Source organism: Notechis scutatus, chromosome 11 (assembly GCF_049901735.1).
Source record: "Notechis scutatus isolate UNSWTSFEM ecotype Mainland chromosome 11, rNotScu1.2, whole genome shotgun sequence".
In the NCBI taxonomy this organism is placed as follows: domain Eukaryota; kingdom Metazoa; phylum Chordata; class Lepidosauria; order Squamata; family Elapidae; genus Notechis; species Notechis scutatus.
The window spans coordinates 8,797,202-8,817,458 of NC_142019.1; the positions used below are offsets into that span (position 1 = coordinate 8,797,202).

Here is a 20,257-nt window from a genome sequence, read left to right on the forward strand (position 1 = left end):
ATTTTTTTTACAGGCTTTCAAACTGCTAGGTTGGCAGAAGCTGGGACAAGTAACAGGAGCTCACTCCGTTACAGGGCGCTAGGGATTTGAACCGCCGAATTGCCGACCTTTTGACTGACAAGCTCAGCATTTTAGCCTCCGAGCCACCGTGTCCCCTCCTCTACTTAGGCAGGGGTTAAATTATGTTTGTAACAAATATCTAAAATTGACGCACTGCCCAACAATTTACCCCGATATTGCCTTTCAGAATTTCCCTCCAGCCAGGTGAGTTTGCAAGGCCCACGGATCTCATCTAGGGACTAATAAATCCCCAAGTTACTCTGGTCATCGTCAGGGCTCCAACAAATCCACCCCCATTCAAATCAAAAGTCTCCAGCCGCATTTCAGAGAAAAGGAAATTGATTTATTAGGAGTGGCCATGTTGGCCTAAGCTGGATGCAGCCGATACTAAATTACACCATCCATTTCCCCCTTGACCCTGATCTTCCTCCCACTCCCTGGATGTGACTTCTCCAATGGGACACATCCATCTCCAAGAGTCCTCCATCATGCTCTCCAATAACCTTCTTATGCTCTGACAACTTTGGGCTGCTGAGGTGATTATCTAGGCATTTAAGGAAGGCCTTGTTTTTTCCCACTCTCTTTTTCTGGCAGCTAAATAGACCCAAGGAGTATCTTTTCAGTTGACAGTCATGCGGTAACGTGTGAAGCTAGGCCACCCCAGGTAGTCCTTGCCCACATTTCCACTGTTAAGCGAGACAGTCGTTAAGTGAGTTTTGCCCACTTTGTGACTTTTCTGGCTTCTGGCCCATTGCCTTTGCTTCTCGGGAGATCGTAAGAAGGGGTCGCGTAACCCCGGGACACTGCAAAACCGTCATAAATGTGAGTCTGTGGCCAAGCCTCTGAATTTCGATCACGTGGCCATGGGGGACGCTGCGCGAGAAACTTTTTTTTTCAATCGCTTTGTAACTTTGGTCCCTAAACCAATGATTGTAAGTCGAGATCTACCGGTTAGGTTTGAACTCAGCAGAGGCAATCAAACCCCTGCCGGCATTCTCACCTATTAAACTCTTCTCCGGAGGAGGAGGAACAATCATCCCATGTTGGGCGTGTTTCTCCAGAAGCTTCTCGTACAAGCCCAGAAAGTCACTGAATCGTCTCTTCACCGAGAACTGCTGGCTTCTGAACATTGGCAGAGTGGTCTGTAGGGACGGGAGAATCTGGTTAGCAAAATAGGAGTCTTGATAGCAATAGGACTTAAGACTTAATAGACTGCTTTATAATGCTTTTACAGCCCTCTCTAAGCAGTTTGCAGCCTCTTGCCCCCAACAATCTGGGTCGTCATTTTACCCACCTTGGAATGACGGAAGGTTGAGTCAACCTTGAGCCTGGTGAGAATCGAACTGCTGGCAGTTGGCAGAATTAGCCTGCAATACTGCATTCTAACCACTGTGCTATCACGATCCATCCTTCCTTCCTTCCTTCCTTCCTTCCTTCCTTCCTTCCTTCCTTCCTTCCTTCCTCCCTCCCATCCATCCTTTCTCCCTTCCTTCCTTCCTTTGCACTTAGCAATAGCACTTAGACTTATATTCCGCTTTATAGTGCTTTACAGCCCTCTCTGAGCAGTTGAGTCAGCATCTTGTCCTCAACAATCTGGGTCCTCATTTTACCCACCTCGTAAGGATGGGAGGCTGAGCTCAGCAGAGAAAGACAGAAGACTGAATTTTCTGAACCTTCCCCAAATCCACTCCAGTAGCAATAGCTCCAGCACTTGAGAATTATATACTGCTCCACAGTACCTTTTCGGCCCTCTCTAAGCGATTTACAGAGTCAGCCTCTTGCCCCCAACAATCTGGGTCCTCATTTGATCCACCTCGGAAGGGATGGAAGGCGGAGTCAACCTTGAGCCTGGGGAGATTCAATCTGCCAAATTGCTGGCAGTCAGCAGAAGTAGCCTGCAGTACCGACTCTAACCACTGTGCCACCGAGGCTCATGATACGACAAGAGACTCTGATTCTTAAGTATCTGAAGGGTATTTCACACAAGAGGGAGTAGGTGTATTCTTGATGGCTCCAGAGATGACCAAAACTCAAAAGCTTCAAGCTGGACGAGCATCTGCCAGAGATATACCTGAGCGCAGTGGGACGGCAACTTTAGGAGGTGTGGACTTCAACTGCCAGAATACCCCAGCCAGGATGTCGCTCAAGTTGAGAAACATTGTTTTAGCCCAGGGGGTCTTCAAACTCGACAGCTTTGTGGACTTCAACTCCCAGAATTCCTCCTCCAGTCATGTGAGCTCAGGAATTCTGAAAGTTGGAAGTCCACAAGTCTTAAACTTGCCAAATTGGAAGAACCTTGTTTTAGTCAATCTTGCTAGGGGTAGGAGGTGGGACGGGCCTACTTCGATGCAACAGGTTAACTCACAGGTACAAATGCAGGTACCCACATCTGGAGTGAAAAATCTGAACTGCGTTTCAGACAGGTACAAAGTCTGCCTTTCTACCTACGTTTCTTCTCCTTAAGACTTCTAAAAGAAAGGACAGCCTACAACTTTTCAGAAAAGACACTTCAGGATTGTGCGGGACGTGCAACTCGGCTAGCGAGAAGCAATACATTATATTGTTGTCCCATGTTTTTTATTCTCTCTCAAGGTGGAAAGCACCTAATACTCCTGCCTTTTTTTTTTCCTCCTTCCCTCCCACAACGCTGTGGAGTGGACTCGGTGGAGCGAGGAGGCTCAAAGGACAACTTGATGCATTTTAATTTCTTTTTTTTTTTTTAAAGGGTCAGGGAAAACAATGCTAGAGGGGAAGCTACTGCACTCCAGAAGACACCCAAGTGCAACCAGGATACAAGGGGCTTTTGTGTAGCCAAGCACCGTGTCGCTTCCCTTTCGGCAAGATTGCCAATTCCTATGATGAAGTTTTTTGGACGTCTTGGTTTCAAAAGTAGCCAGCCGTGAAGCGCGGAAGAGGGTTTTTTGACGCAACTGGCTGAGAGGACACGCTGACCCAGTTATGCAGGTATCTGGAAGGGGCACAAGGTGTATTTTTGCCAGCTGGCAAAAGGTAACCAATCAGAAACCGAAGCTGTGTCCGCGCTGGAAAGGCGAGGCACATCAATGAAAGGACGGCACCTGCCTTTTATGGGGGTCAGTTGGAAGGACTGAAATCAAAACGAGCCCAGGAGCTTTTGAGATGCGAATGGGAGAGGCTTGGTCCCTCCCACACCTGAGCCAAAGTAAGGGGAGGGACTGCTTCCTGTTAAACTCGCCCCCTCCCCCATCTCTCTTTCTCCCCCCACCCCATCTCTGCATTTTGGCGTCAAAACAGGTAGGCTTAATGCACCTATTTGATTTTCTAAGAGCTGCAATTCTCCTTGTCTGGCATTTAGGAGCTTGGGAAAATAAATAAATAAAAGAATTGAACAAAGACTCCTAGTCCTAAAACGGGTGTTGCTAGCCCTTTTGTCTACATCCCCTCCAAATAAGCCTTTCATCTCAGGGGCTTTCCAAAGTCACCATCCAAATGTAAGGAGGAGGAGGAGGAGAGAGGGAGGAGAGAGGAGGAAAAGAGGGAGGAAACAGGGAGGAGAGAGGGAGGAGAAGAAAGAAGGAGAGAGGGAGGAAGAGGAGAAAGGGAGGAGGAAAGGAGGGAGGAAACAGGGAGGAGAGAGGAAGAGGAGGGAGGAGAAGAAAGGAGGAGAGAGGGAGGAAGAGGAAAAGGGAGGAGGAAAGAAGAGAGGGAGGAGAGAGGAGGAAAGGAGGGAGAAAACAGGGAGGAGAGAGGAAGAGGAAAGGAGGGAGGAGAGAGAAGGAGAGAGGGGAGGAGTAGAGAGGGAGGAGAAGAAAGAAGGAGAGAGGGAGGAAGAGGAAAAAGGGAGGGAGGAGAGAGGAAAAGGAAAGGAGAGACGGAGGAGAGAGGGAGAAGAAAGAAGGAAAGGAGAGGGGAGGAAGAGGAGAAAGGGAGGAGGAAAGGAGAGAGGGAGGAGAAAAGGAGGGAGGAGAGAGGGAGGAGAGAGGGAGAAAAGGAGAGAGGAGGAAAGGAGGGAGGAAACAGGGAGGAGAGAGGAGAAGGAGGACAACGATGAGAGGAGGAGGAAAGGAGGGGGAAGTCGGAGGAGGAGGAGATGAACAGATGAGGTGATTGTTCCAACTGACTGCTGTTGTTGGAGACCATCCATGGGGTGGCTTTGCTATAAGAGATCCTCAGAAACAACCTGTCTGTTTGGAGAACGTGTTTGGCCCCCTTTCAAAAGGGAAAAAAGAAAGAGAGAGAGACACACACACGTCCCCCTTCCGAGCACCACCAAGACCTGAAGACAAAGAGCCTCAACACACAGAACCACACGCACAGAGAGAGATAGGAAATGACCGGGAAGCTGAACCCCCATATGGGAGTTTTTGGACAGGTGGCGCATGAAGTTCCTTTAGGAAACCGGCTGCCTAGCGAAGTTCAAACACTTGGGGCCATCGTGAGGCCAAAACAGTTGCTGCTTTTAAAGAGGTGCAGGAGTTCAGAGGGAGATTTAACTTGCAAGAACGGGCTGGGATTTAAAGGGGGTGTGTGAGACACTCTTGGATTTTTTCACCCAGATCTCTTCTAACATTCCTTTTCTCTGACCTCAGAGAAAAACTCAACTTCCGTGGTTCCTCAGATCCTTTTGAGGTCTTGGAAGTTCACACATATCCATCAGACTATTTCCTGCATTTTCTCCACCTTGTTGCAATTCTGAAGTAGCCCCTGCCTAGCCTGAAATATCTTAGAAGGGAGGAGAGAGGGAGGAGAGAGGAAGAGGGGGGGAGGAGGAGAAGGGAATTTTTGCATTGTGGGTTGTGTAATTGCATAAAGTGGCAGGATGCTTTTTACACAGGCATCACAGTCGTTGCCACAGGAACCCATCGTCCTCGAAACTTTCCAAACTCCTCCTTACACAATGGGTAACACAACTTTTAAGAATCGGTTAAGCCCAGATCTGCATGCATATCTCTCTCTCTCCAATTTTGCTGCTTTTAGATTACAAAACTGGGGGCCAGGACATCCCTGGTTTTTGGAAAGAATCGCACAGAAGCTGAATAAAACAATCAGGTTTTCTGCTATCAATTCGCTTTCCATTGTAGTCTGAATGAATTCGGGAGGGGTGTGTGGAGGCAGGGAAGAGTATAATTAGAATAGTGAAAAAACCACTTCATATCTCTAACCATGCTGTAAATTGCAAGGTTAATATCTTTGGAAGAACAAAACGGGGGGGAATCTAAATTTAAATGGAAAATGGATATAAAAGAACTAGCTCTATACCCCTGCTTCACTCCGAAACTATGTGGTCGGGCTTAGTTTTTGAGGAGGAAAATAAGGGGGGGAAATTTCTGCTTCTGTCTACCAGCATCCATCAGTATTCATCTGGCTAGCGTCCTGTCAGTGTGTGAGAGTTGAGGGCTGTTTGGAAAATGAGACAGTATTTGCTGTGAGCAAGGAGACAGCAAGGAGCCTGGGCATGGCTTAGCTCAACTGTTCTGTACTAAAGCTGGTTGCTGCTCTGAAACGGTAACTCCTCTCCTCTGCTTGTGTTTTGCATTTGCAACAGATTTCTTTTCAGGTGGGGAGGGGGAGTAGAACTCTTTAGCATCAGAGCGTAATAAATAATAATAACAATAACAACAACAATAATAATACAGGAAATACTAATGCTCTGATGGTCATTTTGTTCTTAGTGAGTACCTAGAAGCCAAGAGGAACACATATGCCAAATTTCAAGTTTGCAGGCTTTTCAGTTCTGGACATTTTGTGATGCTGCATGAGTGGTATTTCACTTTTAGATAGATAGAAAGATATAAATGATAGATAGATGATAGATTAGATAGGTAGACAGACAGACAGACAGATATTATACTCTTCCTTAAATCACTGTTTCCTGACCACGGGCATTTCCAGGAGTGTGGACTTCAACTCCCAGATTCACATCCGTGGTGATGCTTGGCGGTGGAATTCTGGGAGTTGAAGGCCACACTCCTGGAAATGCCCAAGATCAGAAAAAACGTAAGTGGACCTGGTGCCTTGGCAGCAATGGGGGGAAAAAAAGAAAGGAGAGCTGGCATACCTGTGTGGACACTTTATAAGCAACGTAGGCATTCATTCCATCTCCTGCAGGAACAAAAGAAGAAAATTGAGACTTTCGCGGCTTCAGCAAGCTGTAATAACCAGGTAGTAGTTAATTTGGGGTTAAGGTGCTTTCTGTGTGGACGTCTGTCAGCACAGAAGAATCCTTTGTCCAAAGACAGATGTTTCTGCTAACAACTTGGGACTTCTGAAATGATTCATAGTCTTAAATCAACATCTAGAATGTTTTTAACCAGGATTTTATTCAACAATTACAGGTATTTACTTCCTCAATCGTCACCAACTCCACACAAAATATGTGCAGTTTTTAACTCGATCTTTAATCACTGTACCAAACTGGGTTTTTTTCCCCCCTCTAGGCCAGGGGTCCCCAAACTTGGCAACTTTAAGACTTGTGGACTTTAACTTCCAGGATTCTCCAGCATAGCTGGCTGGAGAATTCTGGAAGTTAAAGTCCACAAGTCTTAAAGTTGCCAAGTTTGGAGACCTCTGATCTAGGCAGTTTACGTACATTAGAATCACACTAAGAGTAAAAATATGCTTGAAAACTTCAATACACATACCTTTACGTACACACACAGAGTACACAAATGGTTACTACAGGTTGTCTTCAACTTACAACAGTTTAGTAACTGTTTGAAGTTACGGGCACTGCAAAAAGTGACTAATATACCGTGTTTCACACTTGTGACCATTGCAGCATCACCATGATGATTTATATTTGGATGCTTGGATGGTTGCAGGAGGGCGGGGGTTCCAAGTCCACGGGAAGCCAGTTTCACTTAACAACGGTGTGACTAATTTAACCCCTGCCGTGATTCACTTTACTAACGGGGGCGAAGGAAGTCGTAAAATGAGACCAAACTCACTGAACAAATGTCTCACGTAGCAACATCCCTTTTGGGCTCAATTGTGTTCGTAAGGTCGAGGACTAACTGTATTGACATGATTTCTTTTGCACAACTGATGCCTGTTTGTGGCAATCACAAAATTTCAAGGGCCGTAGTGCCAAAACTCAAGAGGGGCCTCCCTTTCAGTCAGTCTATCACCGTGATGGCGAACCTGTGGCATGCACAGCCATTTGTGCAGGCAGGCGAGCCCCAGGCAAAGTTACCTGTACTGTGCATGCGTGCGCCTCTCAGCCGATTTTCGGCCCGTTTGAAGCCGTTTTCCCCCCCCAGAGGCTTGAGGGAAGCCTCTGCAGTCCCCAGGAGGCCGAAAAACGGGCCTTCCGGAAATACCGGAATTGTCTGTTTTCAGCCTCTGGAGCCCGGGGGAAGCCATTTTCGCCCTCCCAGAGGCTTGAGGGAAGCCTCTGCAGGCTCAGGAGGTTGAAAAATGGGCCTGTTTGGGCACTTCTGGTATTTCCGGAAGGCCCGTTTTTTCGGACACGTCAATTGGGCTGAAAATCATCTGGGAGGCGTGCGCATGCGCAGTGCGGGCAAGGTGGTGGGGCACATTGCCTTGTGGGTGCCAGCACAGGTACGCTATCGCACACACACGCTATCGTGCATGTTTTCGGCACACCACAACGAAAAGGTTTGCTGTCCCTGGTCTATCCTGGGAGTTCAGGGGAAAAAAACTTTTCCGGGTCCTGAAGCTTTACAGCTTTCCCAAAGTTTGAGTGGAGTTTTCCCCTTTTTCCCAGGGTAGAACAACCATCTTATTTAGATGCAAATGGACTAAAACCTCGTTTCCTTTAAAAAAATAATAAAGAGCATTCTTCAATGCTGAATTCTCCCTCTATCAATGTGCCACCGATGCCAACCGAGCAAGAGCATCTCGTTCCTTGCTTCAGCTGACATTAAAACCAACAAACAAAAAGAGCAACTCAGAACTTCCAAGCAACCGGTGGATCGATCCAGAGCTCGAGTGGAACAGAGATGCATTCCAAGCCACATTCGAGCTCCGCTTCCTAACAAATATCAGGCTGGTGCAATAATTAAGGGCTTGTTCCACTGCTAGGGTGTGGAGGGAGCCGGGCACATCTGCCCCACGCTGAACAATGAAGTGGCTGTTAAAAGGGAATTAAAGCAGCTGAAGAACACACACACACACACACACACACACACACACACACACACACAGACACAAAGTTGAGAGTTGGCCAAGCGATCCCTTTGGGGCAGATGGCTTTCATTTGAAACAGCCACCAGCCTAATCAGAGCAGAGAATATTCTCCAGGCGCAGAGTTTCCCTGGTATAACCTTGCACGGACGGATACTTGTTTACGCAGCTGCCACGAAAGTTGCACTGAGCACAATCGGGTTTGACAGCTGCTGCTTCTTCTTCAAGGACAATGTGCAAAGTTCTCCAATGCAGAAGGGTACTTTTTCCAGGGGGGGGGGGGCTTGGGAAACCCCCTACCCCTCCCAAGATGCTGGCAGCCTGGGGGAATCAACTGCATATCAGATCTCACCTGATCTATTTAACGACCCCATAATCCCTTGCGGGGTGGAATCTGAATGGAGCTAGCAGAGCATTTAATGGCCGGATGCCCTTCCTGTCACCAATGCGGAGTTTTGTTCAGCAGATGTATTCTCACTGTGCCCAGAGGGAGAAATATTTGCTTCTACTCAGGATCGAACTCACAGCCTCCTGATTACAAGGCGAGAGTTCCACCTCTAGGCCACAGCACCACTCAAGCTCTCACTTGATCTATCTTTGCTGTAAAATCAGTATTTTTCCCAACCTCGCCAACTTTTAAGACGTGCGTGCACGCTGGCTGGGGAACTCTGAGAGTTGAATTCCGCGTGTCTTAAATTTGGGAAACACGGCTCTAAATTGTACACATTTCACTCATTGATCAGCGTTCTTCCTGGAAAAGGCAGGATCTGGAGTTGATTTCGAGGTAGCCCTCCTGACTGTCATTAATCTTGCAATTTGGGACAGTTACAGCTACAGATTCCTACAGTTTGCAATGGCAAGGATCGGATCTGGACTCGGAAAGAGGAAATCAAAACTCCATTCTTTAATGTTGAATTTGTTTTTTACCGACAAAGAAATAAAGGGAGACTAGTATAGATCTATTTCGAGCTATTTAGCTCTCATCAGCTAGCCATACCCTTCTTGGGATTCGAACTTGTTCTTTACAGGCGAGTTTGGATCACTTGCTTTGAACCTAATCCACTGTGCAAATGTAGGTGGAGGGATAGGATGCTACTGATGGGGGATCTAACTGTCATGCCCGTTAGAATCTGACTCTGAGGGAGAGGAGGAACAGCTGACAGGGAGTGGGAGTGTGGCTCAGGAGGTTGTGGAGGAAACTGGGGAAGGGCACAGGCTGGCTGGGCATTCAGAGAAAGACCCAGGCCCATCCCCTCTTCATCCTAGGGCACGCAGGGAGGAGCGGATAAGGGAGAAACATGAATGGCTTGGTCTATGGGGGAGGAAAGGGCCTTGATCCCCTTCATGGGCTGCAGCTGTGAGGACTGTTTAAAAGGACAAACTGTGCATGGGCCAGTGCTGGAAGCAAAGCGTGAAAATATTTCTAGTCTGTCAGTTCTTATTTGAGTTCTGGCATCCTTCCCAGTGTGTGTATTTCAATATCTGTGGATGTCTTCAAGCCCTTATCCTGCCTTGTCTCATTAATTGCTTCAATGTGGTTTGTGTTGTTTTTTTCCTATTTATAATTTATACGTCTTTTGAGTTTGAACGGCAGTTTTTTTCTCTCTCCCGCAACTGTTTGTGGGTTTTTTTTTTCTCCAGTCCATGATAATTGGACCTTTGAAGCCAAGTTGAAGGAATTAAAGGGACTTCACCTGTTTTCGTGACTTTGTTGCTTTTGTATCCCACCCTGGGTCATCACACTAACCTCACTGGTGAGGTCAGGAAGAAAATACTGACGTGGCTGGTGTCCAAGGCTCTAAAAAAAACACGTAAGGTAGCAACACTGCTGAAGTCAGAAGGTGGATATAAGGAATTTAGGGAACGGTTGCACGTTCAACAGAATTAAACCCCTACACACCACTCTTGCCAAATGCCTCCCATTTCACTGCAACTCACCAATTTTCTCTGGATCGCTCACTCCCACGGAAAGTTCAAATTGATCTTCCTGCTCTTCCTCTTCCAGCTGGGTGGGAAGGAGAGATTACACGGAGGTCAGAAACTTTTCTTGGGCCTTACTGAAGGGAGGAGGCGTGAAGCGGAGGAAATCAAGGGGCCAAGGCGGCTCAAAAGGAACAGAGGTTTAACGGCATGAGAACGCCGCGCTCTGCAAGAATCTCAGCTACCAACAGTTCCAAGCAGAGAGGCGGGAGATCAGAGTCACGGGAATTCAAGGTGTGCTGAACTTTGATCTCTTGTGGGCGCCAAAGGGCCTGAGACTCCCTCCCTTCCTGGGGGCAGCCTGGTCAGTATTGTGTGTCCTACAGTACGACACACACAATAGTGGAGAGAGAGAGAGATAAGGAAAGCAGGTGGGGGCCACGTCAGAAGCCTCAGCTGTCTCCCGCTTTCTTCTCACTGACCCTTTTAAAGAGTTTTCTCAGTACCCTCAAAACGACCCTATAGGGCTCTGCACACACCAGAACAACTAGACACAAGGAGTTTTTCCCCGAATGCCATCACTCTGCTAAACAACTAATTCCCTCAACACTGCCTAACTATTCAGTAAGACTGTATTACTAGTATTCTTTTCATCCTTCCTATTACCTATCTCTTCCCACTTATGACTATAACTGCATTGCTTGCATCTTTACAATTTATATTGTTTTATTTGTTCCCTAGTATGATTTGATTGCTTATTAATATCCTATGACTATCACTAAGTGTTGTCTCTTATGAGTCTTGATGAATGTATTTTATTTTTTTTCTTATGTCCACTGAGAGCATATGCACTGAGGACAATTCCTTGTGTGTCCAACCACACTATTCTATTCTATTCTATTCTATTCTATTCTATTCTATTCTTCATTCTATTCCTCATTCTATTCTATTCTATTCTTATTCTATTCTATTCTATTCTCTTTTCTGTTCTAATTCTATTCACTATTCTCTTCTCTATTCTATTCCTCATTCTATTCTCTATTCTATTCATTCTATTCCTCATTCTATTCCTTATTCCTTATTCTATTCCTTATTCTATTCTATTCTATTCTATTCTATTCTCTTTTCTGTTCTAATTCTATTCACTATTCTCTTTATTCTATTCCTCATTCTCTTCTCTATTCTATTCCTCATTCTCTTCTCTATTCTATTCCTCATTCTCTTCTCTATTCTATTCCTCATTCTATTCTATTCTATAGGAAGCATCTTAGCTGCTGGCTTTTTAGAAAAAAGCATTTGTTGTGCTTTTGTTTGTGTGTCTTACGTGCCCGCTGCTTTTCCTAGCAATGATATCCTGAAAGATAGGAGATAGTCAGAGCTGTAAAGCATAAATAAATATTCACCTTTGTATTTCAAGCTTGAGGGGCAAAAGTCAACACGCTAACTGGAAAGGGGAGGCAACAGCCTGCAGAATTGCTGACATGCTCCAAGCACGAAAGTAACTTCAGGGTTTTTTTTTAACAGTCGTGCTAAAAGGTGGGAAACGCATGAAGCCCAAAACACTATCCAACAGCTAACGCTCTCCTCTTGCCTTTCTTTGCATGGAGAAGGCATCTGCCCCTTTCTCTAGGAATAAAAGGAAGGATGACAACTACTCTAACTTTATTTTAGGGAGAAAGTTTTTTGTTTTTTTGGCTGGACTGGGATTTCCATGAAGTCAGGGCTTGTTGTAGCCACCAGCAGCCAGTGGAGCTGGCAGCAGATTCGGAGAATGAGGAGGTTGGGGAGGAACATGGGCCAGTCCTGGAGTTTGGGGAAGGCTGACGAGGGCTCTGCGTCGGGAAGCAGAGATGGAGCCAGGGCCGTCCGACAGTTATCCACTACCTTCGGAGTCGGAGATCAGTGGGGAAGAAGAACAGCTGAAGCCTGTTATCAGTGTGCACAGGCACAGAGCTACCAGAAGAAGGGAACAGCTAAGGAACAAGGGTTGACTTGGGAGTAAAGCCACAGGTGGACCGGTGAGCGGGCCCTCCCAGAGGGAATAAAAGAGTAGCGAAAGGGGAGTGGGTTTTTGCGGGAGACAATTAGTTCATTTGGGTGAAGATCTGTTCCTGCATTCTTGCCAAGTATTGTCTGCTACAGTGTGGCATGTGAAAGATATCGGCCTGGCAACTCTCCAAGCCTGAGAAAGGTCTGTAATTGTGAAATATCTTGAAAGACTGTTGGCCGGGACTTTGCTGGAGGTTAGGTTAATTCACTTTAACCTAAATAAAAGGGGTTTATTGGGACAAGGAGTTGGCTTCATGCTGTTGGGGAAAGCCTTGGTCAGAACAGGGCTTCTGTGGAGAAGGTTCTTGGTGGCACCTCATCGTTGTGTAACGCGTTGGAAATGAAAGGAGATGGAGGGAGGTCTCATTCCCTATTACACAGGACATCACTGAACATACAAGTAGCTACACTGAATAGATAAGTAGCCAAACCCAAAGGCGCTTACCTCCTCGTAGGTTTTGGACTGCGGCTTAGAAGAGGAATGAGTTGTGTCTTCTAGAGAGGGGACAGGACTGAACACTGTTGTCGTCTCCTTCTTTATGTGGTTTTGGGTATTATCCAGGGACAATTCAACAGTGGCATCTGCAAAAGGACAAATGGAATGATAAGTTGATAGTTTTTAAAAATGAAAATTCCACTTCCCTGACTGAGGATAGTCTGCAGAATTTCATCCCAGAGTGAAGTCACTTCTTGACTTCTAGGGACCAGGAAGAGATATTCCTGGTAGAATCACATCACTAAGTTGAATTGTTTACTTAAGTGCCTTTTTCTTTAGAAATCGACAAATCAAATCCAAGAAGATGCAACAGGAAGTTACTTGGTTCTGGGCCACAACCTGCGTTAATTTATTGCTCTTGTCATCTTGTGTCTTTATTTTTGTAATTGATTTTTATTGTTAATTTCTCCGATTGCTGTTAGCCGCTCAGATGAGTGGTGGGATTAAAAAAGTTTTACCACCAGTTCGTTGGGCGTGGCTTGGTGGGCACGTTTGTGCACACGCACACACTTTGTGTGCGTGAATGTGCCAAACGTGCACTTTGCACAAGGGCAGAGGCGTTCCAACTCACCTCCTGCAAGCCTGCACTCTCCCGGCCGCGGCCACACGAGAACCGGTTTGGTCTCCGCTACTCATCGCCACTACCGGCTCGGCAGAACCAGGCCGAACCGATAGAATACCACCACTGGCTTGGAGTCACGCCAAGTTGGGCAACACAAATTATCACCCTCTTTCCACCATGACGTGCAACACGACCAACCTGCAAATAGATCGGCATCTTCTTGTTCGTCTTGGATGCCATTTGTTTTTAAATCGTTTTCCAGAGGCACTGGGGATTCCTTCTTCGGGAGCTCCGGCTTACTCTATTAGGATAGAGAAGGGGCCGTTATTCCAAGCTGCAGAATTAAACCCGGTTATTGACACACGTAGTGTTCTGACCCCAAACCTTGTTTCCAGGAAACAAACACAAAACAGAGGTAACAGCAAAACCTTTTAATGATTCTTTACGAATTCCGTTCCTTCCCGGTTAAAAGGCTGTTTCAAACTAATGGTCTCTGATAAGAACGAGCCTTGCCAAGGTGGTGCAAGGCTGCCAAGAACACTAGATAAAGTTGCCAAGAAATATTTCAAACACAAAGAGTCTCCAAACACAAACTAAGATAGTCCGAACGTCCACAAGGCTTGAATGCAAAAACGTCTTTGCTTCCTGCAAAGAATCCCAGTTTCTCAGGCTGGCTTTTATCTCTTAAGGCCATTACCTTGCAGCCTTACTCCTGAGTTGCCCGTGCTGCTGCAACTGTTCTTTCCTTCAAGCAGCCCTGCACGCCCACGCATCGGGCACAGGCTCCTCAGGGAGCCACCTCCACAATCTCCAAAGGCAGAATCTCACTGCTGCCAGCCTCCACAATCTCCGTGATGGTCCTGGCCCCATCCCTGCATCACACGCAACCCAGGGGTGGGAGTCTACCAGTTTGCACCTATTCGCTAGAACCGGTTGTTAACATTCTAAGCAGTTCGGAGAACCGGTTGTTAGAAGAAATTACTGGCCTAATCCTGTAAGGAAGGCAGGAAGGAAACATTCTGGTGTTGCTTACAGAAACTGCCTCTCCATTGCCTCTTATTACATTCTTGGCAGGACTAGACTTCCTGTCTCAGGAACTTCTCTGGAGTTTTTTTCCCCTCCTTTGCTGGTACTTTGTTTGTGTGGAGTGACCTTTCAAAGTTACAATGGCACTGAAAAAAGTGACTTATGACTATTTTTCACATGACTGTTGCAGCATCCCCACAGTCATGAGAGGCCAGGTGAGGAGATGCGTGCCTCCATGTGAGTGATGTTGAGCTGGCCACGTCCAGCCAGTCACATGACCACCAAGCCACACCCACCAACTAAGCCACACCCACAGAACTGGTTGTAAAAAATTTGAATCCCACCCCTGATGCAGGCTCCTCATCTGAGCCCTTGCTCTGAGACCTCAGCCGTCCACACCTGCTGCTGGCGAACCACAAAGACCTAGCCAAAGAGTTTTGGCTATCTTGGCCTATAAAAGGTAGTCCTGGCCTTACAACAGTTCATTTAGTGACCGTTATACGAGGCTACAAACTGCGCTGGGGGAAAAAAGGGACTTACGACCATTTTTTTGCACTTACAACTACTTGAAACATCCCCGCGGTCATGGGATCAAAATCCGGACACTTGGCAACTGGCATGTTATTTATGATGGTTGCAGCATCCTGGGATCACGCAGATCCTGGTTTGCGAACTTTTCCCGCCAGCAAAACCAATGGGGGAAGCCAGATTCACACAACAGCCATGTTACTAACTTAAATCATTGCAGTGATTCACTTTACAGGAAGGTTATAAAATGAGGCAAAGCTCACTTAACACTCCCGCTTAAAGCAACAGAAATGTTTGGCTCAATTACAGTTGTAAGCAGTGGTGGGATTCAATTTTTTTTTAAATACTGGTTCTGTGGGCGTAGTATGGTGGGCATGGCTTGGTGGGTGGGTGAAGCATATACTGCAAAATCCCCTTTCCCTCCCCACCCCACTAACCTGCTTTCCAGCTCCGTTCTCCTCTGCAGGGCAACACAAGAAGACCCAGCCAATCAGCTGGGACTCAATGGGAGGCAGAGAAGAGATGGGGTTGGTGGGGCCAGTCAGAGGTGGGATTTGCTGGTTCTCCGAACTACTCAAAATTTCCGCTACCGGTTCTCCAGAACTGGTCAGAACCTGCTGAATACCCACCTCTGGTTGTAAGTCAAGGACTACCCGCATGGTCCCCAGATAGTGATATTCCAGGCTCAGGTGGCAGCTTCCCTAAGTTTCCCATATACCTGCCCTGTGCAAAGCTTTCCCATTTGAACCCATGTTTTTGTTTTACTTTTCTCAAATAGCTGGCAAGGCCTGGTAAATGCCTGCACGTTGCTCTAAATGAACAATGCCTTTAAATGAACAATGCCTTTCCCAAGACCGCTTTGTCAAGCAAGCACATGGCTTATAAAAGCTCCCTGCTTCTTACCCTCAACCCTCCCACCACCGCTGCCCACTCCCTGGTATCTGGAGACAGCCTTGACGCTGCTGTCTGCCTCGCTGAACAACTACAGTTTGCCCAAAGACAATAATTGCAGTTTGCCCAAAGTCTGAACAGGGTGACCCAGTTCCAAGAGGCGCCAGAGACACAAAACTGTGGGTGCTAAAAGTCAGGGCTTTGTGTGGGTCAAACAAGCCGGTTTTAGAAGTCAGCCCCGCTTACAGGTGACACCTGAGAGAGTTGCAGGTTGAAGTTAGCTGGCATGTTTGTCTGAACCAGTGAGAATCCATACAGCCACCTTCTTAGATTCTGTATCTTTGGAATGACATTTCTGCAAACACGAAAGCTTTTGGGCACATCTCCCTTTGTAAAGATGGAGCTGAGAGTTGAGCTATTATATAAATCAGAGGTCTCCAAACCTGGCAACTCTAAGACTTGTGGACTTTAACTCCCAGAATTCCCCAGCTAACATGACAGGAGGAGGAATTCTGGGAGTTGGAAGTCCACAAAGTCTTAAAGTTGCCAAGTTTGAAGACCCCTGATATAAATCATCATTACGGTAGGAAGAGTTAGTCTGAGAGAATCTTTCTCATTTAAAGCTCTTCTGAAGCTGCAGCTCACTCCCCCAGATTTGCAGAGAGTTAACTGAGTGTCAGGAAACTTTCCACCTTTGAATGAAATTTCTTAGTCAGGAAAAGTGCTCCCATCCTCCTCCTTTCCTAGCACTAACCCCTTTGCAAAAACAGAAGTTTCATTGTGCTCATTAATTCTGACTTTTGTGTTTTATCTGCTGCTCTGCGACAGAATAAAGATTGATTTGTGTGCTTTATGTCCTAGTTTTCCCACTGATTTGCCGTCTATTTTTTTTCCTTGTGCTTTTCCAGGCACGCTATATTCCATAATACGATTTCAAAAGGGTGAATTCTTTTACTTCCAACTGTTTGTTTTCTGTTAGCCCTTCCCCTAGCATTTTCACAAAGAGCTTATAATGCATGCTGACCATGATGACTGCAGTTTTGGTCACAATGGGAGGGGCTTCCCACATTTTAGACTTTTTCCCGAAAAGTTGTATAACAAACAATTTCAGGCTGCTTTGTTGTTGTGTTCACGTGTGCATAACTCTTCCGTACCCACTGTCAGAAACTAAATGTCAAATTTTGGTTTCTTTCCACAGGAAGTTTCACTCCTTCTATATTCCTTTTGTTTTTTTTGCAGTTATTGCATAAATTGTCTACATTCAGCATTTTCCCTTAAAACAAGGGTGGGGCCCAGCCTCAAATCCCCTGACTTTTTTCTCCTTTGCCAATCAATTAACTATTTCTGGAATTTGTAGCATCCAGTCTCCTTATATTCTCCTTGCCTTGAAATTCATGTTACTTTTTATTTTTTAGGGGGGGGAGCAGAGATTGAGACATAACTGTTGCATCAAAACTGCATTTAAAGACCCTTCCCATCCATTTGTCACACCCCACGATTGCTATCCAAAGGGACAGAGGGACATGACCAAAGAAACTTAACTTCAGATTTAACAGTTAATCAGTGTTGGTAGGTCAATCTAGTCCAACCCCTCGCCCAAGTGGGAGACCCTACACCATTTCTGACAAACGGTAGTCCAATCTCTTCTTGAAAGCCTCCAAGGATGAAGCTCCCACAACTTCCGAAGGCAAGTGTTCCATTGGTTTGATTGTTCTGTTAGAAAGTTTCTCATTTCCAGATTAAATCTCTCCTTGTTCAATTTCCATCCATTATTCTTTGTCTGGGCTTGGGTGCTTTAGAAAATAGCTTGACCCCCTCCTCTCTGTAGCAGCCCCTCAAATATTGGAAGACTGCTATCATGTCTCCCCTGGTCCTTCTCTTCCCTAGACTAGCCAGGCCCAGTTCCTGCAACTGTTCTTCATATGTTTTAGCCTCCAGTCCCCTAATCATCCTGGTTGTTCTTCTCTGCACTTTTTCTAGTCTCAATATCTTTTTTTATAATGTGGTGACCAAAACTGGATGCAGTACTCTAGGTGTGATCTTACTAAGGCTTTATAGAGTGGTATTAGTACCTCTCTTGATTGTATCTCTCTGTTAATGCAATTTAGGATTGCCTTCGCGCTTTTTTTTGGCGGTGGCTGCACACTGCTGGCTCCTATTTAGCTGGTTGTCCACTAAGACTCCAAGATCCCTCTCACAGTTACTACTATTAAGCCTGGTTTCACCCAATCTAGATGTGTACTTTTGGTTTTTCTTGCCTAAGTGTAGTAGGACTTTCCTTTTCTCTACATTGAATTTCATTTTGTTAGACTTCCATTCAGATAATTTTTCCAGCCGTAAAGATACCATTTATTACTACTGGCACTTAACAGCAGATGCTATTATGAGCATATAATTCACAAGATTATGGAATTAGCATCTTTACTTCTGGGAAATCTTCAGAATTACTAAAAGATTATTCTGAGGCTAAGATACATCTAAGATACAAATGCATCTAAAAAGAATAAACAGAACTTAAAAACCAAGCCCAACAAAATTCCAAAACATTATTTTAAATGGTAAGCTACCCAGCAGCTTATCAATTGTAAACACATGCTGTGTATTTGTGGCATAGATTTTAGATATTGGACTAGGATTGGGAAGTCACAGGATAAATGTTATCACCCCCAAAAAATCTTATTTATGACTCTGGCCTTCTCTCAGTCCAGCCTATCTTTCAGGGTTACTGCTGGGAGGATAAAATGGGAGGTGGAAACACTGTGTATGCCACCTTGAACCCCTGACCAAGAGGTGAGATATGAATCTAACAAATAAATGGCTAAATATTTGCACTACTTTAGAAGAAAACTACAGCATTTAGTTGGCTTATACAGATTTAAAAAAATCTAAGCAGAATCCGATCTGGTTGCTACAGGGTTGGGAGACCACTAAGCAACCCCAGGCCTGTGGCCTAGATTTGGAAATTCACAAAACGACATCACTTTCCAGGATTTCAGTCTTTTTGAATGGAATTGGCTGGAAGGGCAACAGCTCAATTAAACAAAAAACAACAACTGGCAGCTCTACAAAGGGATCTGAAAACGAATCTGGACCACCCAGATTCTTTCAACTGAAGGTGATATATAAAGTCCTTTGCAAGGGAAGCAAGCCAACACGAGGCAAAGATGGGGTGCAGAGCCAGAAAGGGGAGAGAGGAGGAGGGGGAGAGGGAGAAATGTTTCCTGTTGCAAAACAAGCAGTGTTTCAACCCTGAACCCGGGTCCAGGTTTTTCTCTCCTACAGACAAACCACTTTTGCAACTCTTTTGCAAAACAAGCTTCGAAAAGGCAAATTCCTAGGGCAGAACAAATTAAACAGCATCGGGAGGGGGCCTTGCCCAGGTTGCAAACCCCCCAAGGGACAGATACAGGGAGAGCCGGGGATGGGCTGGACTCCCACTCCCATCATCCTGGGCCAAGTCCCCACCCGAAGGGCGCCTGGTTGCAAAAGGCAGTCCCCCCCGCGCTCCGGAGAGCCTCTTTCCAGCCAGGCCAACAAACTCCCCAGGAACCGAGGAGGGGAAGCGGCTCTCCCACCCCGACCAAGCAAAGCAACCCCTCCCCAAAACTCCTCGGGGGCGGCTTCCCGGGGTTCAAATCCCGGGTGGGGAGAGGGGAGTCCTTCCGAGGGTGAGGGGAAGCGACTTTCTTCCAGGCTTTGCCGTAGTTTGGAGGGTGTGGGGGGATCATCGTTATCCGCAGGGGAGGCTGGGGCTTGCAAGGCCCCGGCCGGGGATGATGGGAGCTGTAGTCCTCCCAAGCGCACAAACGTCCCGGGAGAGCAGCCCAGGGAGTGGGGGGGGGGCGGTGTTCCTCGCCTGGGGAAACTTCTCCGAGGGTGCAAGAGCGAGGGAGGGGTGGGGTGGGGGCTCCGACCTTTGCAAAGCACGACCCCCCCGGAAAAAAGGGCATAGCAGCCACCGCCCCCCACCCCACCCCCACTTCGGGCACTCACGGCGTTGCCGGTGAAAATGTCCTCCCCGTCCGAGTCGCTGTCCGGCTGGGGTCGCTGTGACTCGCCTCGGCCGCCTCCGCCTCCACCGGGAAGGGCGGGGGCAGCCGGTCCACCGGGGAGCCTGCGGACGCCATCTCGCCGCCGAGGCAGCCACTTCCGGCTCCCCTCTCGCAGCCCGGCCGGAAGCCGCAACAGGTGATTTATGGCGAAGGGGGCGGGGCCGGGCGGGCGGAGAGAGGCGGGGAAATCGGACCGGCCGCCCAATCCGGACTTGGCCCCGGCGCTTCGGGGAGGAGCCAGAGGCGTGGCCTCCCTTGCAGCTGTCGGCGCTGCCTTTAAGAGCCGTTTCTAAATAGAGGCTGGCAGTCCTCGACTTACGACCGCAAGGGAGTCCCACGTTTCTGTTGTTAAGCGAGGCCTTAGTTAAGTGAGACTTTCGCCCCGTTTTACGCCCCTTTCTCGCCACGGCTGTGAAGTGGATCGCTGCCGTTCTTACCTTAGCAACGTGGTCATTAAGTGAATCGGATTTCCTTATTGACTTTGCTTGTCAGAAGGTTGCAAAAGGGGATCACATCAATTTGGGACACAGCAACGGTCGTAAGTATGAG

General features: G+C 46.9%; 1 protein-coding gene across 1 annotated transcript in view; it reads right to left on the reverse strand.

The window, feature by feature from the left end:
* Positions 1-19,821, reverse strand: part of SNX1 (sorting nexin 1) — a 33,473-nt gene extending 13,652 nt beyond the window's left edge. Inside the window, 7 exon segments of the mRNA XM_026684090.2 lie at positions 1,061-1,202; positions 6,098-6,141; positions 10,123-10,189; positions 12,599-12,735; positions 13,410-13,512; positions 19,650-19,693; positions 19,696-19,821. Of these exon segments, the coding sequence (XP_026539875.2) occupies positions 1,061-1,202; positions 6,098-6,141; positions 10,123-10,189; positions 12,599-12,735; positions 13,410-13,512; positions 19,650-19,693; positions 19,696-19,783 (625 nt within the window). The 5' untranslated portion in view covers positions 19,784-19,821.
* Positions 19,822-20,257: the final 436 nt, after the last annotated feature.